This window comes from Mus caroli, unplaced genomic scaffold (genome assembly GCF_978045245.1).
Source record: "Mus caroli unplaced genomic scaffold, Mus_caroli_1 scaffold_19, whole genome shotgun sequence".
NCBI classification, from domain to species: domain Eukaryota; kingdom Metazoa; phylum Chordata; class Mammalia; order Rodentia; family Muridae; genus Mus; species Mus caroli.
In genome coordinates, this window is record NW_028227274.1 from 9,358,115 (window position 1) to 9,382,204 (window position 24,090).

Genomic DNA, 24,090 nt, shown 5'->3' on the forward strand with positions numbered 1-24,090 from the left:
AATGCCCTGGCCAACCGAGATGCCCTGGGGAGGTTTTACTGTTTCCTTCTATGGTTTTAATGCAGTACGAGCTATGCTGTCAGTACAAACTCAAATACTTTAGGAAAGTCCAAGTTTAAAATTTTCTTTGAGCCAGGGTCTTTTAGCTTAGATTAATCTCAAACTCACTGTTAATGACCTTGAACTTTGGATCCTTCCTGCTTCCACTCCCTGGGATTTCAGGCTTGTGACACCATGCCCAGTTAAGTAAATGTCGTTCCTCCCACACCCGCGAGAAGAAAGAACTGCTCTTACCTATGTAACTGAGTAAGACGGGAAGAAATATTAGTCCATGAGTGGCTCCGAGTAAGACCATGGCTAAGTACATCCTGAAGTAAAATATCTCAAAAATTTGAGATTTAGCAAAGGCCAACACCACGATCCCTCCAAATTTCGTAAGTGTGATTCCACTGAATACCTGGAGAGGCAGAAGTGAGCTGTTAGCCTATTATACGTAAGCATCTACTGCCACACAAACCTTCCTCAGCAGTGAGTGTCCAAAGGGCTTTGGGGCAGCTGCCCAGCCACTCACACAGTGCCCCGTACCCAAACTGTCTGGCCTGCTGCTTTATGAGCATGTGTGAATCCAAGGATGTTTGAGTGCAAATGGGTGGCGGTCAAAGGCCAACTTCGGATGTCTTCCTCAACTCCCCACTTTATGCTTTGAGACAGTCTCTCTGAAATTGGAGCACTGACTGTTCTTTCAAAGGTCCTGAGTTCAAATCCCAGCAACCACATGGTGGCTCACAACCATCCGTAATGAGATCTGACGCCCTCTCTTCTGAAGTTGTCTTAAGACAGTGACAGTGTACTTACATATAATAGTAAATAAATAAATCTTTAAAAAATAAATAAGCATTGGGAGGCAGAGGCAGGCGGATTTCTGAGTTCAAGGCCAGCTTGGTCTACAAAGTGAGTTCCAGGACAGCCAGGGCTACAGAGAAACCCTGTCTCAAAAAACCAAAATACATAAATAAATAAATAAGCAAGCAAGCAGGCAGTCTGAACCAAGGTAGATTCTTAGATGGAAATTTAGAAGATTTTGTGTGTGTGTGTGTGTTTGGGGGGGGGGGTGTCTGCAGCACACATTGAGGTCAGAGGTCAACTCTATACAATCCCCTCTTCTATCTCTCATGTGGGTTTGGGGATCAAAACCAGGCTTGCCGAGCAAGCTCCCCTCGGACCTGCTGGCTATCTTGCTGGCCTGGAGTTGTTGCAGAGCAGAGGCTTACGTTTTCACTGATACTTTCCAGAGTGGCGGAGTGAGTGATGGGGAACAGCAGGATAAAGGGCTGGATCAGGACCTCAGGGCATTAACTACAGACAACCCAGTGCCACCTGGAACTCACGAGACCCCTTGTGTCACCCTAACACTGGCTTCCAGCTCTCTCAAGCCTAACGTTTCCTAGCTTTCCTGATTAAGCCATCTGATTGTCTGAGAGAGCACACAGCAAGGACAAATCTGAGGGATTTCAGGTCTGTTTCAGACATAGCTATTTAGTGAATCACGTGAGAATTTGTCATTGCTGGGAGCTGCCATTTACAGAATGGATCCAAATTGTTTTATCCTCTGAATTTGTGTTTTTTTTCTGAGAAGTATAGCCAGTCACTGAAGAAGCATTCCCATTGCAAGGCCACCCACCCTGGGACCAACAATACTCACAGAACTACCCATGTGGGCCAGTGCCTCTTCCGCCCGGCTCACTCGGCTTCCTTTGGTACTCATCGTGAATGCTCTCGTTATATGGCTGCAGAACTCCACAGAAATGCCGCAGCTCTGGAATAAAGCGTCCCCATGAGAACAGAGCTTTTCCGGTTGAAAAGTCTTCTAAACTACAGGAGGAAACCCTGGGTCCTGAAGGCTCTACCCAGGCCTCTACTTTTCTACAGTATCTTGGTTTTGATTAAGGACATTTCTGGAAACTTGCCAAGGTTACCTGTCCTTCCCCACTGAGACAGCATACCGCCAACCCACCATGCTGAACGTGTTCTGGGGGTTTACCTCCCTTTAGTATGTTTCAAGCTGCCCCCTCCATTTTTCTCTGTAGCTCTGGCTGTCCTGGAACTCCCTGTGTAGACCAGACTGATCTCAAACTCCACCTGCCTCTGCCTCCTGAGTACTAGGACTAAAGGTGTGCATCACCAGGCCTGACCACATCTTCAATACTTCCTAAGTACTTGCATGCTGGACAACTTGTACAGGAAACCCTACAGAATAACCTGGTAAGTCAAACTTGAGTGTCTTAATGTCACTAGGCTACATGGTTTTTTGTTTTCAAACAATTTCATTTACTTCTGGCTGACCTCATATTTGCCATGTGGCTAAGTGGCACCTGTGTTTCAGGCCACTTTAGGACTTACATGAAATCCAAGGAACAATTCATGCAAGACTCACAGGAGCTAGGGACAAAGTGAGAGAAGACCAGGACTAACCATCACCAAGTTGACCAAGGAGACAGCATTCAGACTGATGCCCCACAGCCACATGACACCGAACATGTTGACCAGGATCATGGCTATGGTGATACACATGATGACCGCAGACCACAGCTCACAGCCCAGAACCACCAAGGTCACCAGAAATATGGAGCCCAGAGACACACTGAGGTTAAAGATGGTGTCATCAATAATGGTCAGGTACTGTTCGTAGAAGACGTAGAACACACTGGGGGGTGGGGAGAGGAAGAGTCATCTGGTTAGAGCTTGTCCTCCCGGGGTCTTCCCTCTATCCCACCCTGACAGACACCCCAGAAAACCACCCCACACAGGCACCATACACCTAGAGCAAAGCCACTGACATCCAAAGACAGCCTGATAGTAACCCCAAATGCGTGCTGACATAGACTTTTTATTTGTAAGCTCAATTTTTGCTACCTTATAAATACTTCCAGAAAACTTCCATAGGATATTTGGAAAAGAAAGAAACCAATCAGGTCTGTTCTGGGAACTGCCCAAGAATTAGGACACCTACTCCAGAAGTCTGCACGTAAAGGCTGGAATTATTTAACCACACAGTTTGAGAAGAGCAATCATTTGATTGCTCTGCCTTCCTGACTTTCCACAGAGAAAGCAGCAGCAGCAACAAAACAAACACTGACCCCAGCCAATGAAGTCTATATCAGAGCAATGTCCCAAGGAATGAGCAGGCAGCAGGGATCCTTGCCACCATGTCCCTTGTGCAAGGCTTACTCTCCTGTGTCTCTCTGGGCTGGGACAACACACCAAGGTCTGTGTTCAGTCCTCAGAGCACAGCAGAGGCTAAAGACACTGGCCTGCTCACCTCAAATGCCCCTCATACACTACTCTTGGTTGAGGATAAAGCAGCTGTCAGAATGAGAGCGAAGGATCTGCAGTCCCTACCCTACCCCCTAGAGCCCGCCCTCCCTGCTTTACCTGTAAGGGAATACGCGGTAGTCACTCCCCTTAGAACGCATGGTTTCTGTGATGTTACTGGCTATTAGCCGAGCTTTCTTCATGGCATCAATATAGTCAGCAGAGGTCTTAAGTATGGTGTGGTAGGTCATGAAGTAAGTGGCCCCAATATAAGTGTCATCTCCCACAATGTTAACAGCTGAACCGTAAGCAGCATGTCCCCTGAGGAAGAGGTATGGGTGTCAGGAAGGCTATGGGCAGAATATGAGCACTGTGAGTGGAGTCACACACACGGCTCAGAGGCCACACGGATGAAGGAGGCCTCCTATGAAGAAGGGCCTGGAAGGAAGCACTGCCTTACAGTACTGCTGTGCTTTGTCTTGTGCACGGCCACTATTGTTTCTCTAGCTGGTTCCAATTCAAAACCAAACATGATGCAGAGCTGACATGTTACTGCTGTGTAACAGGAAGTGAGAAAGGACAAGAACCTGGACGCAAGCCCAGGCCTCCTGGCAAAGGTCCCTCACCTTAGCTGCTGTGGATGGGCATACCACCACACTCGCAGCCTGGGAGTGCTAACCAGTCAAGGACACTGCACAGTGGATGCTCCCTTTGGCTTTTGCTTCCTAAATTCCAAAGAACTTCCATGCTTTCATGAAGAAAATTCCAGAATAACCTCAATATTAAAAAGCAAAGAGAGTCCTAATATCTATCCTCAATTTTTAGAGGCAGTCTTTGTTAGAACTAGCAAAAGTTTCAGAACAGATATGGCACTCACAAGTGACAGGACTGCTCAGCGGAGGCCCCCTGGCTGCTCTTCCAGACAGGGCTTCTGTGTATCCCTGGCTGTCCTGGAACTCACTCTGTAGACCAGGCTGGCCTCAAATTCCCTAGTGCTAGGACTAAAGGCATTTGGCACCACCACCTGGCTCAAATGTGGCTTCTTATAAAAGCAAGCCCATCCGTGTTGGTTACATCACACACAGGCGGTATTCAACTTTCACCTATAAAGCTTTCCTCAGGACAAAGTACCTCTTATCTTTACTATTTCTGGGCCGGACATCCTGCTCCTGTCCCTGTGGCCAATGGGTGGTCAGACAGACTGGGCATTTACATAGCTCATCTCCCTCTCACAAGGCTGGGGTAGCAGGGATTAGAACCTAAACCTTAAACTGTGGTAACCTTACCAAAGCAAAGATGCTGTCTCTAAGCCTGCTGGCACAATGGGACTGACTGGGCCTCTTAACTCTCTACTCCTTCGTGATATGCATGGGAAATCTGCCTCCATCCATAGCCTGGGGTAAGGACGGGAAGCAAGCATGGAGAATGAGTGCCCAGTGAGGATTAACCCTTCTGAAGCCGAAGGAGTTTCTTTAAACCGTGTCTCTGCCTTACAGGACTAGGGCAGGGCAGAGGACCCCCTTTTGTACAAGCCTGCTCAATCCAAACTCTGCTTCTCGCTTCAAGTTGAAGCAGCAGTGACTGCTTAGCTCAGAGCTCCCTGGCCAGCACTTACCCTTTGCCGCACTTGGGGTTGGGGTTATCAGAAAGGAACATGGGCAGGAATTTCATGAATTCTTTCCCCTGAGGCCTCTGTTTACCCTCTGGAGTCAGAGGTCTGCAGCGGACACAGGTTGGGTCCATCACTGACAAAAAAGGAGAGCCATTCATTAGAAAAATGGGCAGCAAGACTTACAACAGCACCAACAACAAACACTCAAGACTTAACACTTAAGGACTGTGTGTTTAAGGCTAAACACCCCACCCCCAAACGCTTCAGCTCCATGTGGTCTCAATAAGCGACACACTCAAGCCTATAAGCAGGCTATATAATATATAGCAAACCCCTCCTGGACGTAGGTGCCCTGTTTTGAGGAACACCTAAGAGCTCAGGACTCACATGTTCACAAGCACAGCCCTGCCTTTGAACAGACCTGTGCTCTGCACAAATGAGAAGTCTGACTGGGGACCAAGCCCTTGGTGCTCCCCTTGCTTGACGCAGCTCTGAGAGTCACATGTGTGACTGAGCACAGGACAATGACAGAGGGAAGGAGACAGCTCCAACACTGACAAACACGCACAAACGAAGGGAAAGTGAAATGGCTAAATGATGCTACTATTTGTCTGAAATGAGAAAGTCTAGAAAAGGAGATGAAGTACCAGAAGCATTGCAGAACTGGTGAGTGACGTTGTAGAGTCTGCAGCAGGACGACTGTGGCGAGACCCAGTCAAAGTAATCATCAATCCAGGACGAGGGAGCGAAGCCTACTCGGGTGCTGGACAGAGGAGAGACAGTAACAGGCTTGTTGGGACTCTTGCAAACTCTAGTTCCTTCCCTCCACTTGACACTGCTGCACGACTGACCAAACCTTCAAGAAAACCCACGGCCAATAAGCCCACTTTGCTCACAGGAAACTTGCTCTAACTCTTTTTAAAATGACAACAAAAAGCAACCTTCCCGAAAGAAAATCTGGTTTTAGTGAGAAATTTCAGGCCCGAGTTGATCCTGGCCACGAGTTCCTCCTTCTACCTCTTCCTTTTCTTTCTTCCTCTCTTCCCCTCTCTCTCTCTCTCAAAGATTTATTTATTTAATATACATGAGTATACTGTCGGTCTCTTCAGACACTCCAGAAGAGAGCATCGGATCTCATTACAGATGGCTGTGAGTCACCATGTGGTTGCTGGGATTTGAACTCAGGACCTTTGGAAAAGCAGTCAGTGCTCTTAACCACTGAGCCATCTCTCCAGCCCCTTCTACCTTTCTGTTCATGACTGAAAAGGACCAAACCCAGGCAGGTGACGAGAACTAGTCTAACCCTAACACTCAGGAGGCTGAGATAGGGCCCACTCCAGGTTCATGGTCAACTTGGAGACCATACAGGGAGAACATATCTCAAACGAAGCATTAATTAAAGAGAAAAAGAAGTACAAAGGACCAGACAGTTCGGATACTAACTAGGTGTCCAGCTCAGCTGCGTTAAATATCTGCTGCACCAGGGAGTCATTGTCACAGCCCATGCCGCCGCACACCATGTTCTGCCCTCTGCGTGAACTGTAGTTATAGCCTTCCTCCAGGACAAAGTACACGGGTGGGCCCGAGTGCAGGTACTGACCGAGTGATTTGAAATAGTCAATCACATACGAATCCTGAAAAGAAGATTAAAGCGTGAAGTACGGTTGGATGGGAGATGCTAAGAATAGAGGGTGCTAGGGCCCAAGCCGCCAACCTAGGTGACGCATGGTTCTCTCCTCCGAGGTCCCAGAGTGCACCTGTTGCTAAGCCCCAGACAGAAGGGCTCTCACGAGACTGGCTGCTCCCCTTTAAGGCGACATCATGAAGAGTTATGCGTTCACAGGCCAGCAGCCCAGTCCTGCAGCCGAGTCCTGCAGCTCATCACTGTTGCCCCTCGCATGATTCGCATGCAGAAGCAAGCACTAGCACCTGCACACATGCTCTGAAAACTCTACTCAACAGCAGCTAACAGAGCTAAGGGAAAGAAGGCGCTTACGTTTGGCATTGAGAGAGACTGGTCCAGCCCGATGTCTACTTTGTTCAGCACCGCAACACTGAATGACAGGACGCCCACAAACACCGCTACCTGGAAAAGCAAACCGAGAGACGGTTGCTGATGGAACCATAAACTGAAGAAGAGAAATAGTCTTACACCCCAAAGACATGACGCCATTGACTTATTTTGGGGGAGCATTAGAGGTTGAACACCATGCCTTGCTAGGCAAGGACTCTACCACTGCTCCCAGTCCAAAGCCAGACTTCTTACAGCACGTATAGGGCTTTACCGCTCTTGCACACTCGATGTGCATCACATGCACACAAGCCTAACCCTAATAGCACACTATAATTCTGTGTATGGATTATTTCAATTGTGTGTGTGAGACACAGTATGTACTAGATGAAACAAGGTTCCACTGGCTTTCTTTGCAACATTCTGCAAAACTACGACTATTTTAAAACAAAAACTTAGGGTTTGGGCACAAAAACAAAACAAAAACCCCCCAACTCAAACCCAATGTTACCAAAACTCTTGCCAATGCTGACTGATTTACAACTGCACTAGAGGTGCAGGAGAGATGGCTCAGCAGATGAGAGGACTGACTGTAGACACGCATGCAGACAAAACACCAAGGCACATAAAAGATAAATAAACAAACTAAAAATGTTTTTAAAAATTGCGCTAGAAAAGGGCCCTGCTATTGTATGGATTTGCCTTTGTGTTTTCACACTGTACTAACAGTTGTTGGAATTGCCCTCCTAGGCCTCTCAGAAGGCATCTGTGTAGAGAGAGAAACCACAGAAAAGTTCGTACCACAATTGGCCTCAGCCAGTCCTTCAGCAGAAGGGGGGCAAAGTAGTTTTTGAAGAAGCGAAACAGGTAGCTTTCGGAGGCGTGGGTGCCTTGTCCGTCGTCAGCGCCTCTGACACAGCACAGGATGTCCAGGTGGTTTTTCTGAGAGCACAGAGATGAAGGGAGGGTATGGAAACAATCTCCAACTTCACCTAGACTCCAGACTCAAATAGATCCTTGTCCTTACCTCTTGCCTCTTAATATCTAACCCCAACAGGCTCACAAAGCAGGTAATCTGAAGGAGGAAGTCAATGAGGACGGCCATTCCCGCAAACAGAGAGAAGGTGTGCACAGCTGGCATGGAGGACAGCGCCCCTATAGGGAGAGAAAAGCACTGTCACGCCACCCAGAGGACCACAGGTCTCAGGTTATGTTCCTGTGCACATGTGCCTTTTCAAATCTCTTGACCCACATTATACTGATCCATTTTAGGATCAAAAATATTTGTAATAAGTTGTCAGTATTTAATAGTAGAATAAAGTTTAAACAAAAAAAATCTAGATTCACCATATTATTTTAGAGGAAAACCTTTGTGATGCTGGGCCAGTGACATGATCCTTGAAACAAATGAGGACGTCGGCCTCTCCATAGATGGGACATTAGATGGGGCGTATGCAGTCTTCAGGATGCAGCAGCATCCTGCCCCCAAGTTTGTAAATCCACCCTGACCCTGAGGCGCAGTAGGAGCTGCTGGTTTTCTTAGCAGAGTATAAAGGTATCCATCCCTGCATCTGTGACTCTCAAAGGCATGAAAGAGCACAGGTTTCCTGTGGGCTCCAGAGAAACAAGAAGTGACATGGTGCCAGCCTCCTGAACCTGCCTACAACGGCCCGTGTAAGAGCTGGCGGTCACATGGGCACTGCAGCTGTGACCTCAGACAATGAAGACTGTCTTCTCCGCACACATTTCTGGCCTCATTCAGTTTCTACAAGGATCAAGCCACTTTTCTCTTTCTGCACTTTGGAGACAGACTGGGTGGACAACACCATGATTCGGTGACAGCTTTGCACAAAAGAACCCCAAGGATTTTTGTTCTAGCTCATTATAGCTCCTTGTACTGAAGCACTCCAAGAAGCTCTGCTCACTAATAAGCCTGTTTCCCCTGGGAGTTTATGCTCAGGAGAGAAAGCCTGGGTAAAAACAAAGGCAGAGCATCCTGCAAGCCAGCTTGCATGGCACTGCCGAGGGGAGATGTCAGAAGAGCCCGAGTCTCTGTCATCCTCTATGCCAGCATCAGTACTGTGCTGGGACAGAGAAGATGTAAAAGCTGACTCCAGAGACACTGCCAGTCAGCCAAGACACTGCGGTCCAGCAAGCGACACTCCAAGGGTGAAGCAAGCTCTCAAAAGGGAGCGACAAGGGGTATAATCAAATACTCAGCAAGCCACAGGCCTGGTATGATCTACAGTAAATTTACCAAAGAAAAATGCTGAGGTCTCAGAAAAGGATGAAAGGAACATGGTAGGGGCCACTTCTCCAAGGATCCTGCCCAGCTGCTGATCCAGCGTTTCCTCCTGAAGACGCTCATCTCTCTTAAAGAAAAAAAATGCATTATTAAAATTTCTCAGTAGCAGAGCCATCTGGTTTCTGTCTTCTGGTAGCTGCAGCAGCTGATTAATGCCGTTAGTTGAGATGGATCACTGATGGGGCACCAGGTGGGAAACTCCGCAAAACTGAGTCATGTTATCAGACAACTGCCTGGTATACATGGGTTGCAAGAAGATGGACCAACACATGACACTTGTATGTCATTGAGTTTCCACTCAGACAAGGACTTCAAACAACTCAGACCAAATCCTACGATGGCAGACTATGTTGACACTGCCTTGAGCAGCGTCTCAGAGCCCAGCAAATCTGTTGTGTCTGCTGTGTGCTAGGAATCACTTTAGTAGCATTAATACCTGAATTCCCCTAAGTGTGTTAATTCCTACTGCACATATGTGACAATGGTATCTAATACCAAGTTCTCATTTTGTAGCTCCTTCACTAAATAAGAGAGGGCTGAGATTCTCAGTTCCAAGTGTGCAGATCAAATCAAAGAGGCCCCAGAGCCATGGAGGAAAGGCTACATGGAGGAAAGGCTGTGTTCTCATAGGCAGTGTTGAGCAGTCACTTACAACTCTGAGTGCTTAGACAGACGCCGAGCTCCCGAGAAGATGCCGAGCTTACCTGGTAGGTCTGCACTAGAATGAAGATGTTGTCTACCCCGACAGCCAGCACCAGGAATGGGATGACCTCAATGACGATGAGGGTCAGCGGCATCCCCATGTAGCTGAAGATGCCCAGCGAGCAGGCCACCGAGCTCAGCACGATCAGAATCCCCGCAATGCCCAGCGAGATCTTAGAATCCACCTGATGTGGGACAAAATCACAGGTCAGCAGAGAGCTTTCTGTCCTCCCTGTCACAGGGCTCACTCTAAAAGTGTTAAATGTACAACCCACAGTGTGAGGGAACACAGGAAAAACTTGTAGGTTTCTCCCTAGCAACAAAGTTCCTGCACTTCTGGGTACTGGAATGGACAAAACTGAGGGCTTAAAAGGAAGTGGTTTGTGTGAATTATGTGAAGTAAACCTTAGGAAGTGAAGAAAGTAGACGCAGAAGACAGCAAAGTTATAGAGTTAACAGGATGTCACAGAAAGACCACATCAGAGGTAACTTGGTGAGGAAGGTCTGACTGAGGGAAGGGAGAAGCCATGTCGTCTACCATCCTCCTCATGCTCACCAGGAGCCTGCTGCAGCTCTGGATGTGACCCAGGGCGAGGGAAATGTACAAAAACATCACGACGTAGCTGATGATGACGGTGAACACGTCACTGTTACTTTCCCGATTGAGCTCGTCTTCGATGCTTCGCTCAGCCGTGAAAGAAATGGTCAGATTTGGATTCTTGTAGTTTCTCACAAAACTAATAAACCTAAAGAGCAAGCACATTTTATATTTTTAATTAAAAACGACAGGCTAGAGGAGTGTAGGACACAAAGGCCAGCCTGCTTGGCCCCAGCCCAGGAGCCCAGGCAAGACGCTCTCAGAGCACAGGAACTCCAGTCAGGCTGACTGCCCCACCCTTGATGGAGGTGCTGGGAATAAAACACAAGCCCCTGGGCACTGTAAGGCAAGCTCTCAACCTCAAAGCCATAACCCCAGTCCTGAAGTTGTTTATAGTTTAGAACGTGTTTAAAATTGGCTCATTTTGTTCTGTTCTGTCCTGTTTTCAGAGACACGTCTCACTATGTGCCCAAGCTGGTCTAGAATTTCTGAGCTAACGTGATCCTTCCGCCTCAGTCTCTGCGTACTAGGATCACTGGCATGTAGTGCCATGTTAGACTGAAATGGAACACATGTGAATATATATATATATATATATATATATATATATATATATACATGGAACAAAAAAAGTGGGCATCTAAGTCGAACACAATCTGTCAGACCAGTCTGATTTCTTTACAGGAAATGATCAGCTACTTCCCAAACTCCCATACAATTAGGGTCCCAAGCAGCCATAACAGTGCTGAGACGAACAAAGTAAAATCATTTTCTAATTCCAAATTATCACAGTAATCCAGAAAGCCTGACCCCGGCACAAGGGCAGACAGACAGAAATGCTCAGAAGTAAGAACGACAGACACCCGTGTCTGAAGGACTGACTTCTGTAAGTACTATGACCACTCAACAGTAGAGGGAAAAATCTTTCTAGCAAATGGTTAAAACCATAGATGGCAGCTGTGTGCAAAGAATGAAGCCGGACCCTCACCTCACACCATGGACAAAAGTGAACGACCTGGACCGCTAAAGGCTGGCAGGACCTGGTCTCAAAAAACCAAGGGCAGCCAGCTCCACAGCAGAGCGTTTGCCTAGCGAGCTGGGGCCTGGCTTTGAAAGGCCAAAATAAGAGGACTTAAAATTATAAAATTCTCAAAATAATACACAAGACTAAAGCTCCTATCAAGCCATAGACCCACCAAACGCACAGGCAACAGAAGGATGGAAACTGAACTTCAAAATGAAAAACCCAAAGGGGAGGAAAACCCAAAGGGGAGGGACCACAGAAATAGAGGAAAAAAATCTTGAAATCATGTATCTGGTGAGGGTATGTATCTACTAATCATGTATCTACTAAGGATATGCAACAAAAGTTTATAACTCTAAATAGAAGAAGCACAAATTATCCAAGTCAAATGGGCAAAGGATATGGAGAATAAGTTTATAAAAAGATGCTTAAAATTTTTAATCATCAAGAAAATGCAAATCACAGAGCTGAGGCCATTGCTCCCATAGTGGAACACTGAGTGAGCACGCACAATGCCCTAGGTTCTATCCCAGCACTGCATGAACAGGGCATGGTGGGGCAGCACGCCTGTAATCCTAGAGGATCAGAAGTTCAAGGCCAGCCTCTGCCACACAGGACTGTCTAAAACACAAAAAGGAAATTAGAAAGCATAACCCAGTGTCATCCATCAGGACAGCTGGGATGTCTGATAAAGCACGCAAGCACAGACTGGTGTCACCGCACGGTGGGAAATTGTCAATCAGGTCTTCAGATGGCTAGCGCAGAGTTATTCTAAGATGCAGTGATTCTACTCCTACAGATATCTATATCTCCAAAGGAAAGGAAACCACGCCTGCCAAAAACGTGTATACAGACACGCACAGAGCCGTTCTCTGTGATAGCCAAAAGACAGGCACCCCAACTGGATGTGGATGACAAATGCATGGAAAAGATGAGGTAGAGTGATACGCAGTGGGGCGTTTGGACAAAATGAGAAGTACAGCGCTGACATGTCACAACCTGGACACATTATGGTATGCAGAGTAAGCCAGCCATGAACATCCCCATACATAACCATATTCACGTAACATTTACAGCATAAAAATAACACAGGACAAAAAGATCTGTGGCTGCCTACTGCTGTGGGTGAGAGGCTGAGACGGGGTGCACCAGGCAGCTAAAGGGAACAGCATTTATCCTAACATAATCAAAACTGTCTATCTCTGAGGCCTTAAGTGGGATACTCAAAATGAGCGGCCTGTATGCTTTACCAATACTTCTGTATTCCTGGGTGCCTGCTTAAGCCCTCTGCTTCTAGGCAATCTGTTCAAAGACTTTTTAGCATAGCTCCTACCAACTGCAAAGGATCCTGGAACCTAGCTCTGCTGCAATACAGAGTGAGGTCCAAGCAAGTGCACGCGCTGCCCAGGTCGAGCCCCATGAGTGACTCACTCTTTCTCCCAGGCCCAGGCCCTCTGGAGCTTCTCTGTGTCATTGTAGTAATTATTCACAGGGAAGGTAATCACAAGTGCGGTGGCATTGTTGTAGTTCTGATCTGGAAAGCAAAATATGACATCAAAAAACCAAGTATTAGAATGCAAAGTCAGACAAACATGAGTCGCCTTACACTCCACTGCTGCCTCTGGTTTCCTGACTCAGTGAGTGGCTGGCACAGAACTGGTCTGTGCTATTTCAGCTAGAAATGCAAAGGATCCTGGCATCCGTTATCCAGGAAAGAGTGACCTCTCCACTCTAACAAGCAGAAGAACCAATTCCTGTTCACTTTCTTCTTCTACGTATTCTTATTAATTTCACATGATGGGTTAAATGATCTCCCCCGCCCCCCACCACACCCCCATGCTGATCCATCCTCTTCTAGTCTCTCTGTATCTCAGACAGGGTCTCTCTATAGCCCTGGCTGTCCTCAAACTCACAAAGATCCACCTGCCTCTGCCTCCCAGTGCTGCGATCGAAGGCCTGTGCTACCATGCCTGGCAAATGAGCATTGTACAATTTCCAAATTTCCAAATCCATTTCAAATTTTCATTCTATTCTTAGTTCTCTTCAAGAGGTAAGCAGTCGGCTATGGATGCTTTTGCTGCACACCAGGCAAACACACGTGTGTCTTCTCCCTTTGCCTCTTTCACAAAAGAACATTGGCTCTACAACAGTATAAACTTACTGTGTCACACACCTCAGGAATTTGGAGACTAAGGAAGGTAAAGTTGTAGCTAGCCAGGGTCACCTGGCCAAGTTCTAGGCCACCCTGAGCTACAGAGCAAGGTCCTGTCTCCAAACACAAAATAAAACTCAAAACAGAAAATCGTGCCTTAAAGAGACTGCTCTGTCTATAAAGACACAGAATGTGTGCTTACTCTTTTCTGCAGTACCATATATTCCAGGATAATTTAACCAGGTCCTCACTGCTGGAGATCTTTCCAAGTTTTAAAAAATTACAAACAAAATAAAGGCCCTACAAAATTTTAATATATACATCTCATATCTGTAGAATCAATTTTTACCTGTCATCTTTGAGTGAAAACTATGGACATATATAATTTTTGATAAGTTCTGTCAAAATTCCTTCCAAAGTTTTGATCCTGTATTTAACAAAATAGTAACTGAGTCCTACCTTGGGCCAGGTTTTAGCCATTCCTGCCTGGGGCTTCCAGTCTAGTAACTAGGCAGCCCTTGCCGTGTTTTCTCAAGATCTGGCCTATGCCAGTTCTGTACAAAGACAGAAGTGAGATGCACTTCACAAAAAGGGTGAACGTGAGTATTTCCTTATATAACTAAAGGCATCCGTGGTCTGCAGAGATGGCTTAGCAGGTGAGACACACTTGCTATACAAACATGAAGACCTGAGTTTGGACTCCAGAACCCCCTAAGAAGGTGGGAATAGGTCACTCATCCTGCCTATTACCCAGCATTGTGTGGGGAGAAAGCAGGATCTCTGGAGCTTGCTGGCCACCAGCGTAGCTCCAGCGTCAGTGAGAGACTCTGTCTCAAAGGAATAAAGGAGGCAGCGATGGGGCAGGACACCTGAGGTCCTCCTCTGGCCTCTGTACACACAAACAGGCACTCTGTCCTCACCCTGCCACTTGAGACACACACACAGGCACTCTGTCCTCACCCTGCCACTTGAGACACACACACACACACACACACACACACACACACGAGTTAGTGCCATGGCACACAGCACCTATATTGCTTCTTTTAACTTCCATGTACTTTAAAACTTGATCCCCTTCCTCACCATACAGCTCTTTTTTATTAATAGTAGAATGTTGTCTGTTATAAGTAGTTATACGTTTGTGTGTGTGTGTGTATGCAGTTTCTTGTTAACTTTTTTTTTTTAAGAATTATTTATTTTATATATGTGAGTACACTGTAGCTGTCTTCAGAAGCACCAGAAGGGGGCATCAGATCCCATTACAGATGGTTGTGAGCCTCTATGTGGTTGCTGGGATTTGAACTCAGGACCTCTGGAAGAGCAGTCAGTGCTCTTACTCGCCGAGCCAGCTCTCTAGGCCCCCTGCCATTTACTTTTAATTTTTTCCAAAGGAAGCAAACAAATTTTATCGAGAAAAAATAGCTCCCTGTAGCCAGAAAAGTACTAAAAATGAATTTTCCTCTTGCCTTCAAACAAACTACATGACTTTAAAATCCTAGTCAAATTCAATCTTTCCTTTTGTAGCTTTTGTGTTATCTTTGTTGCTTATAAATGCATACTCCATCTTAAAAATTATTTTTAAAAGTCTGTCCTGGGCTGGTGAGATGGCTCAGTGGGTAAGAGCACCTGACTGCTCTTCCAAAGGTCCAGAGTTCAAATCCCAGCAACCACATGGTGGCTCACAACCATCTGTAACGAGATCTGGCGCCCTCTTCTGGAGTGTCTGAAGACAGCTACAGTGTACTTACATATAATTAATAAATAAATCTTTTAAAAAAAAAAAAGTCTGTCTTATGTTTTCTTCCAATTCTTTAATAGTTTCATTTTTCACATACCCACCTTTGATTTCCTGGAGTTTATTCTGATGGAAGGAATAAAAACCCAGATCCATTTTCCTGGTGGGAAGGCCAGGTACTGACATCACCCCCTCCCACCCCATAAGAAAGGGCTCCCTACACACAAATAAGGTCTCTCTCTGTATCCCTGGCTAACCTAAAACTAGCTCTTTGGACCAGGCTGGCCTAGAACTCAGAGATCCACCTGCCTCTGCCTCTGCCTCTGCCTCTGCCTCTGCCTCTGCCTCCCAAGGCTTGAGCCACCACTACCCAGCAAAAAAGAGCTTCATATGACACTGAGCTTTTATAAGGCAGATCACAACTTCTCCCATGGCAGGGATCGAGGGAACAAAAGCTATCTGGCCTCTCTAGCAGTAGGAGAAAAACCTGTTTGGCTGGCAGCAATGGCAGATGTTTACCTAGCAAGATCTATGCCCAAAGCAGGACCACAGGAAGCAGCAAGCGAGCAGCAGAGCCCTTCCACTCTGGGTGTCCACTGTCCTGACTGGTGTGGGTTACTTCCTTGCTTTGTTGAGACGCTGTCTGGTCTCACTATGTACGATCTGTTGTGGATAGCCCTGGGACTAATTGTGTTTGATGCTAATTCTGTTCTCCTGTGAGGGGCTTCGAACAAGGAGTGAGTCAGGTGATTCCCTGTAAACCTGCTTTCCACTAATATATAAAATAAAGGCTAGACTTGGTGGTTGGGTGGAGAAAGAGGGAAGGTGGAGCTGAAGGTTTGGGGAGAAAAGGAGAGAGACAGGATGGCCGAGGAGGAGGAGAAGGAAAGTGGAGCAAAAGCACTTAGCCTGAAGAAACGGCAAGTTGTAAGGGGGAAGATGGTAGTGTAGTGGCAGATCTGCTCAGTCTAGGCGCACAGCATGTATTCATACTAATTGAGTTGTGTTTTCATTGCTCAGGCTTATTTGGGTTGGAGATTTACCGCAACAACAATCCTTCCTGCTTATACCTCCTGAATGCTGTCAGTCTATTAGGTACGTACCTCCACACCTGGCTCACTTTTTAAAAATTCAGGATAAAATTAAAATCCAAAGCTAAAGGAGAAATTGTGGGGACTCAATAGATAGGGGAATAAGACTACCCATTTTCTGAATTTAGTAAGCACCCTTGCTGTCTAAGGCTAGAACCGGGACAGCACTGTGGAACAAGGACTTCTTACCATCATAGCCACCCAACACAAGCCACGGGAACACCGGTCCTCCAAATGTACCCAGGCAAGGACCGTGGAGCAAACTCGTATCATTCAAGGAGGCGGGAGCCCTGCCAAAAGTTCAGAAACACACCATTAGGACCTCCAAGTCATCACACCAACCTAAACTCAGAATGCATGGCCTATCTACACTCTGAGTACACGCTGGTTCCTTAGTGAATACAGTGTGTGACTGCCGCACACCCCAGGAAATCAAGTCACTGGGCACCAGCCAGGAGTAGCTATCACCGCAGTGAGGCCAGTAACACATGATGCTGGTTGTATAGACAGGATGAAGGGTGAAGGGGCAGCCGGCCACCATGAGACCCACCTGGCTCTCTAAGGAAGAATTGGGAGGAGGTTGTACATGGCAGACTCTTAACCTGTGGGCTGTTGAGTCCACATGGGGTCAAATAAATGTGGGGGGGTCACAAAAAAACCCGTCAACAATAAAAGTTTGTAAACTTTCAACTACCAAAGTTACTAGAAACCCAAACACATAAAGAATCCAATGTGTTTGTGATAGTGTTCCCTCACGTCCTGATGTGATGTGCGACTTCACTGCAGCCTGGGTTCTGGACATGTGTATACTTGGCATAGCAAACAGACCTACAGACACAGCCTGATCCAAGACTCCTGCATGTTACAGACTGCAGTATTTTACTGAGCACACAGTTTTTTTGCTCTTCTAAGGAAAATAAAACCTTTGAGTATTTCTGTCCAGATCATTCCCCACCATGTATCAAATTATAATAGTATATATTTGAAGTATATTGTATTAAAATGATTTGATTTTCAAAGTAACAGAAGTTCTCAAATACCGAGAGGGCATATGAACGGCCGCACCACTTACCGTACACAGTACAGAAAGTGTGTGTGGTAATCGGCGTAGATAAAGAAGTCATCGCCTACTTGGCTGTCCAGCACCGCATGGCTGTTCTGGAAGTAATTTAACACACTCATAATGGTGCAGTTCTTGTTGTATGGAGAGAGAGGGGCCACACAAATGTCCTGCAGTGTCACGGTTTCATTGTTGTAAGATGCGGTAATGCTTTCAATGGCGATCTGTAAGTCCAGAACCTGAAAGATTTGGAAAGTAAGCAAACCCAGAAAAGCATTCCTTGGCCTTCACTAACCAGCACGGCCCGAGAGCGCGGGTGAGAAGGATGCTCGGAGGGGATATTTCCTAGGATTGGGGAAGGGTATTCAACAGGCTGGAGAGAGCCAAAGGCCCCAGGGGGAAGAAGTCTGATTTGCAGAGTCTGAGAAGGAGACATCATTTCCATGATATATATGAACAGGAGACCAAAAAAATCACCCCTCACCCTATTCCAGTGTCCACCAGCAAGGCTCCAGCTTTGAATCAAATTTCTAGTCTTCTCGACATTGTCCCTTGCCAATAATACCACTCCCTGCCTTGCTCTGCCCTGTGACCATTTGTGTGTGTGTGTATGTGTGTGGTGTGTGTGTATTTTCTGATAGAGAATATTATCTAGGAAGAAAAATTGAAAAATTGCCTTGGTCAGATTGGCCTGTGTGCATATGGGTAGGGGACAGTCTTTAATTATTAATAATATAGAATAGCTCATGCCCTTGTGGGCAGCACCATGCCCTAGGCAGGTGGTCCTAAACTTTATAGTAAGGAAGCTAGCTGAGCATAAGCCTACCTGACAACTACCAAGTAGCACCTCACAGTTCCTGCTGTACTTGTTAGGCCGTGATGTGAGTCCCTTGGAACACACTGGGAGTAACGCTGTGTGGAAAAGCAAGCAGGCTGCCTTCAAGTTCCTGCCTTGCATTCCTGCTTGACATTCCTTAGTGACAAACTGTGTGTTCTGCAACTTTAAGCCATATAAGGCTTTCTTTCCCTATGTGGCTTTGGGTCAGGTTGGTTATCACAACAGAAATAAAAAGAACAAATCACCAATGTCCTTGGTACGATGACCAGAATGGCAGCTTACCTGGTGCAGGATCTCTTTGTTCAATGGAGGCCCAAAGGGTACATCGGCTCCTGCGGGGTACGGTTCGTAGATATGAACACTGGTGTTGGGGGCCTGGATGATAAGCTGCTCCGTGCGAAAGAAAGGCCCAAAGTGCTTGTCAAAGTACTCCTTTTCCAAGCGGGCCTGACTGTGAGGGGCTGACCAGAGCTCTACAGGATTGGTGGTGACCTGGACAAACACCAGGCCAGAAGAGCACACAGTGATGAAGGCCAATGAGAAGAAAATGATGCAGGTGGGATTTCGGACACAGAAAGCCCCCCACTTTGTGAACATGCGCCTCAGACAGTCATCAAATGCTGCACCAAGTGGGTCACAGCATGAGGCTTCCCCTGGGGGGAGAGGAAAGGAAAGGAGGTCACTAGCCATTCCCAAAGCCGTGGACAGGGAACCCCAAAGCCTACCTTGCTCTCCTTGGCTGCTTGGGATAGACCCTCTGGTGACTTCATTTCACTCAACTCTGCCCTCAGGGCTTCTGTGACTCCTCCCTCAGCCCAGAATTCTGTCATTAACTACTTAATGACAGGTACCTCACTGATGCCTAGTCACTGCCAGAAGGCAAGTGCTACGTCTGCCTTCACTATGGCTGCGTCCTCAGCAATAGTACTGCCTCACACAGGCTCTCAGGCCAACATAATCGGATCCCCTGACTTACGCAAACATGCCTACCTTTGTCACTGCTATTCACAGAAAAGGCGATGTTACTGTCAATGGGAGTGTACTCAGACACAAAGTACCGCCTTCTGAAACAGAAGCACAGAGGTGGTGCCTTAGAGATGGCAGACTTAGTTACAGTGTTACAGTGTAGCTCACTCTTCACTCGGTCCCCTGTCCCATCGCCAGTTTCCCTGCCTGGGCTCACCAGCCTCAGAAAGATCTAGGAGGGCATTAAGGTGACAAAGCACTGACAGGTAACCTCATGTTGGAATCCACAGGAGTCACTTTTAGATCCTTTGAAAACTTATTTCTAGTAGCAATGAGCACCCCAGTGCCCAGACAGGGCCCCTCAATGCCATGTCTAACAAAGGGACCAGAAACGGCTTGAGCAGAATGATGGATGCCAGGCCTGGGGAAGAGAAGAGCCTGGGTGGGAGCCCAGCCAAAGAACACTGGAACCAATGGAAAGGAACTCCAGTGCCCCAATCCTGGACACAGTCCACAGAGCGGATAAATGTAAAAGGTACACTACTGTGTGAGCAGACGAAGGGGCCCATTAGTAAATTTCAAAGAAGACAGACAGGGAGGTGGAGGAGGGAGAGGGGCAAGCCCCCCCCCCCCCATCACCCTGGGGCAAACAGCACAGATTCAAAGGACCCACCAGTGGAGAGCAGGGGCGGGCCTAAGGAGAAACAGTATTAGCAGCCAAAATGGAAGGCAACTGATCAAATTGGCCTTTGTGCGCACATGTGCACACACATGTACACATATGATCAAATACACACACACACACACACACAGAGCCTTAAAACAAGATACATGTAACTAGATTTTGATCAGATGTGGTTTACAGACTGGCTATTACAAGGTGCCTTAAATCACACACCGTTTTGAATACATCGGTATAATTTACTTCAAATGGTTAAATATATAAACAAAACCTGATTTACTAGCTGTAGGCACAAGCCATCCAGGGGATGTTGCCCATATTGATATTTACTTCCTGTCTGGATTAACTAAAGTCACTTGCGAGCCTTAGGTGCCACATGGGCAATTTTGTTGTTCTTCTCTTGAAGAAAACCAATCAATCAACCAGCTTACCTGTGGCACCACACTGCCAACAGTGCTCCAAAAAACACAAACAGAAATGCCACGTAGGTGACCCACATGATGACATACATGGCATCCAAGCCCCAGATCCTCCAGGGCATAGGAGGGGGTGGGGGCTGGGGCTTGGGGCCACAGACGACGGAACAGTCCTGGCAGCTACATGGCCCCGTGACCTCATCTATAGACTCGTTGCAGCCTTTGGTGGCATTTCTCATGGGCTCCATCCCAAGGATTGAAAGATCTACAAGAAGAAATAATGCTGAATTAGAACCTCTGAAAATACGTTCCAAGTTTTGTATCTGCTCACATTCAAACCCAATGGGAAGCAACAAGGGTACAGCATGGCACAGCTGAGCACCCAGGGCAGAGAGCTGCTGTGTGGCCACGCATTATGCTCTGTTGCTGTCTCTTAGGATTTTGGGGGAGTGAGGTGGGTACTGACAATGTCTTACGAAGGCCAGGCTGGCCGAGGACATATGCAGCTCAGTATAGCTGAGCTCCTGCCTCTTCCCTGCATCTCCTAAGCACAGGTGGTTTTGTGCAGTGCAAGCCTGAAGGCCCCAAGGCGAGCACTCTCAGCTAAGTTGCCCATCCCTAATCTGCTGTGATGTCAACAACTCTGTGTACAGCGTGTGCCCCGATCTTCCACCAACCATATAAGGTGGATCCTCAGTGTGTCTGGCTTCCACTCCGAGTGTTGAACAACCACTAGCTACACCCCTGTCTGTTAAGGCAGGGGCTCCAAGTTGCCCAGCTGGGTCTCGCACTCCACTTCTCTCTCCTACTTCCTATTTCGTCCCTCCTCTGTGGTAGTCTAATACCACAGTAGATGTGTCTCAGCTTTTCTCACACACACACACACACACACACACACACACACACACACACACACACACGTTTTAGTAACACTATCAATCCCTAAGAACAATTCCTTTCTCACCCAGCCCTCCCAAGTTAAACCAGGCAGGACATGTCCGACTTTTCTCTCTGAATTTATATTTCTATAGCTGACTGTGATTCTTGAGTTTTAAAGCAAAATAATAACTTCAGCAAATTTGAGAGCTGCCATTCCTACCTGAAAACATGGGAATGATGGTAAATGGCGCTTGTCCGTTGTCTTTATTGAACATGTACTCAATCCAGTTGGTGGCATTGCAGGCACGGGCATCCCTCCCACACAAGAGTCCTAAGGCCTTCTCGTTACTGGAAGGCGCCTCCACATCACGGCAGGCATTGTACATCGCTAAAAGAGGAACCCAAGGGAAAAGATGGAGATGTTATGCTGGCTTGAACTCACCACTCAGATGGAACTGAAGGCCTCTGTGCTGGCACACAGGAGCCAGCAGGTTAGAACCCGGGTACTGCAAGACAGGGAGGGAAGGAGACTCAAAGCAGGAAAGGTAACAGCATCCAACTGCTCTCAACAGCTCCGAGGAACCCCACCCACAGTGTACAGGAGAGAGATGCTCATCCTGGTAGCTCTGCATGCGGAGACCACAAAGCAGGAGGGCATCACACATACATCAACTCACTTGGGACAGCCTTCCTGGGATCACCTTCCCCTAAACTCCCAGGACACAGCTGTACGGTCACTGCTTACCCCAGACAGGCAGGTTAGCCAGTGTGACAAGGGGTGGGACAGATTCCACTTGGCCTCCATCCTGGCTGGCAAGGACATTTTCCTGTGTGTAAGCACTGATGTGTTCTGTTTGGAGCCCTCAATCCTCCTGCCTCAGTCCCTAGAGTATGAGGATGACATGAGTCCCCATGCTTCCCTTTGTTTCAAGATGTATCCCGTGGAGCTTACTGGGTTTTTGAAGTAAGGATGCAAATATGAACAAAGTATATTGCTATATATGTAAGAACAAGAAAATTCCACCGTGTAGCTCATTACTCTGTGTGCTGTTTTAAAACACCACAAGCAAAAAAAGCTACACCAAGGGGATATCTTTAAAAACACAGAATCAAAAACAACTTTGAGCCAGGCTCGTGGGTGCATGCTTTTGATTCTAGCATGTAGAGATAATGTAGAGATAAGCGATCAGGAGTTCAAGGCCAACCTTTGGGATATACTGAGTTTGGAGCCAATTCTGAGACTGTCTCAAAAACAACAAAACCCACAAGCCCACACAAAAACTCCCAAATAAACAAAAACAAACTTTACTGAATGCCAGAAACGTAACTACATATCCCATAATATGTAGTTAGGCATGCTGCTGGACCATGTGACAAGAAACCACCCAACTATAGCTAACTTTCTGTTGACTTAAGATTCTCTCAGGATGGGCAGGGCTCCCGTGGGCTCGCCCTCCCCAGCATCTCCAGCAGTTACTTTGATTTGAACTTGACGTGCTCAGCCCCCTCCCCATTCATGGTTCCTGGAGGGGCTCCCCACCCACATGTGCTCACAGTTTCTGGGTCTCTCTGCCCACACATGTTCAGTGTCTGTAAGGAGACACTGAAACTCTGAGGTAATGGCATATTTATCTTCAGTTTCACCAGGTATTGCAAAATAGTTTTTCAAATGGTTTCAAACGTTTACAGCAGCCAAGAGGGGCAGTCTATTGACTCCCTATTGCTTCATGCCCTTACAAAGAGCTGGAACTGACAAATTTACTCTGTGCCAACCTGACATGGCACGAGGACACACACACTGGAGCGTATTTCATGGATGGTTCTGGACTTTAAACACTTTTGGTTTCTGCCTTTTCTTGTCAAGAAATATTTTACCTTAAAAGTCATAAAAAAAAAAAGAAAAAAACACCCCTATGTTTACTTGTATACATTTTCAGGTATTTTTAATCTGTACAACTTTTAATATACATACTAAAATATAGATGAATATATCCGTTTTATTGCCCCATTGACCAAGCCCCCCACCCCACTCATTTGTAATGATACAGCTGTGTGGAGCACTGATCCAGGACTCTCTCCTTAGGCTGCTACATCACATCTTCTGGAAGATTCTGTCATTTGTGTCACATGGTGAATGGCACTTATTTCCAATGAAGCGATTTAAAAGTTCTTTGGTTGGCTGTTATGAGAGCCAACAGATGTGCTTTAGGTTGCCCTCCACTTCATGACCCTCTGGCCTCCTCAGCCTCCAACCCCGTAAGACCACATGTGGCTGGGTTATTTTTTAAATCAGTCTTTTGTTGGGAGTTGGTCTGGTGCTGCTATGTATTCTAATGCTAAATACTGGCCCCCAAGACCTGGTGGCAGCCTAGAGGAAGTTCTCAGGCACACCAAATGATGCTCAGCAAACTATGCTCGCCTGTGTTCTCTGATTGGTTGAATAAAAGTGGCTGACAGCCAATTACTGGGGAGAGCAGAGGTAGGCGGGACTTCTGTTCCTGGGCTGAGGATTGCAGGTAGGATCCACAAGGGAGAGGAAAAAGCAGATGGAGAGAGAAGTCTCAGTTAGAGGGGACATGGCCTAGGGAGAGAAGTGTATCTCAGACTGATGGAGCAGAAATAACCAAGGTGAGACTCAACCAGGAAGTAACATGGGGGGTGCAGCTGGGAAATAACCAGTCTAGCATAGAAAAATAGTTTAGAG

At 46.9% G+C, this 24,090-nt stretch overlaps 1 protein-coding gene across 3 annotated transcripts in view; it reads right to left on the bottom strand.

Moving 5' to 3' along the window:
* The window catches only part of Npc1 (NPC intracellular cholesterol transporter 1), a 46,446-nt gene that overhangs the window by 1,705 nt on the left and 20,651 nt on the right, over positions 1-24,090 (bottom strand). For 2 of the 3 annotated variants that reach the window (XM_021150652.3, XM_085833376.1), the window contains exons 5-24: positions 21,607-21,774; positions 20,523-20,772; positions 19,434-19,507; positions 18,726-19,096; positions 17,618-17,844; positions 16,735-16,835; positions 12,996-13,098; positions 10,499-10,688; positions 9,945-10,127; positions 9,193-9,307; positions 7,963-8,090; positions 7,737-7,877; positions 6,921-7,010; positions 6,368-6,558; positions 5,572-5,687; positions 4,928-5,057; positions 3,433-3,633; positions 2,473-2,704; positions 1,703-1,816; positions 295-457 (exon numbers count right to left, since the gene is read on the bottom strand). In XM_021150652.3, coding sequence (XP_021006311.1) covers positions 295-457; positions 1,703-1,816; positions 2,473-2,704; positions 3,433-3,633; positions 4,928-5,057; positions 5,572-5,687; positions 6,368-6,558; positions 6,921-7,010; positions 7,737-7,877; positions 7,963-8,090; positions 9,193-9,307; positions 9,945-10,127; positions 10,499-10,688; positions 12,996-13,098; positions 16,735-16,835; positions 17,618-17,844; positions 18,726-19,096; positions 19,434-19,507; positions 20,523-20,772; positions 21,607-21,774 — 3,288 coding nt within the window. Of the gene's footprint in view, positions 1-294; positions 458-1,702; positions 1,817-2,472; positions 2,705-3,432; positions 3,634-4,927; positions 5,058-5,571; positions 5,688-6,367; positions 6,559-6,920; positions 7,011-7,736; positions 7,878-7,962; positions 8,091-9,192; positions 9,308-9,944; positions 10,128-10,498; positions 10,689-12,995; positions 13,099-16,734; positions 16,836-17,617; positions 17,845-18,725; positions 19,097-19,433; positions 19,508-20,522; positions 20,773-21,606; positions 21,775-22,063; positions 23,338-24,090 lie in introns of those variants that run through there. The other variant, XM_029472286.2, reaches the window with a different exon arrangement.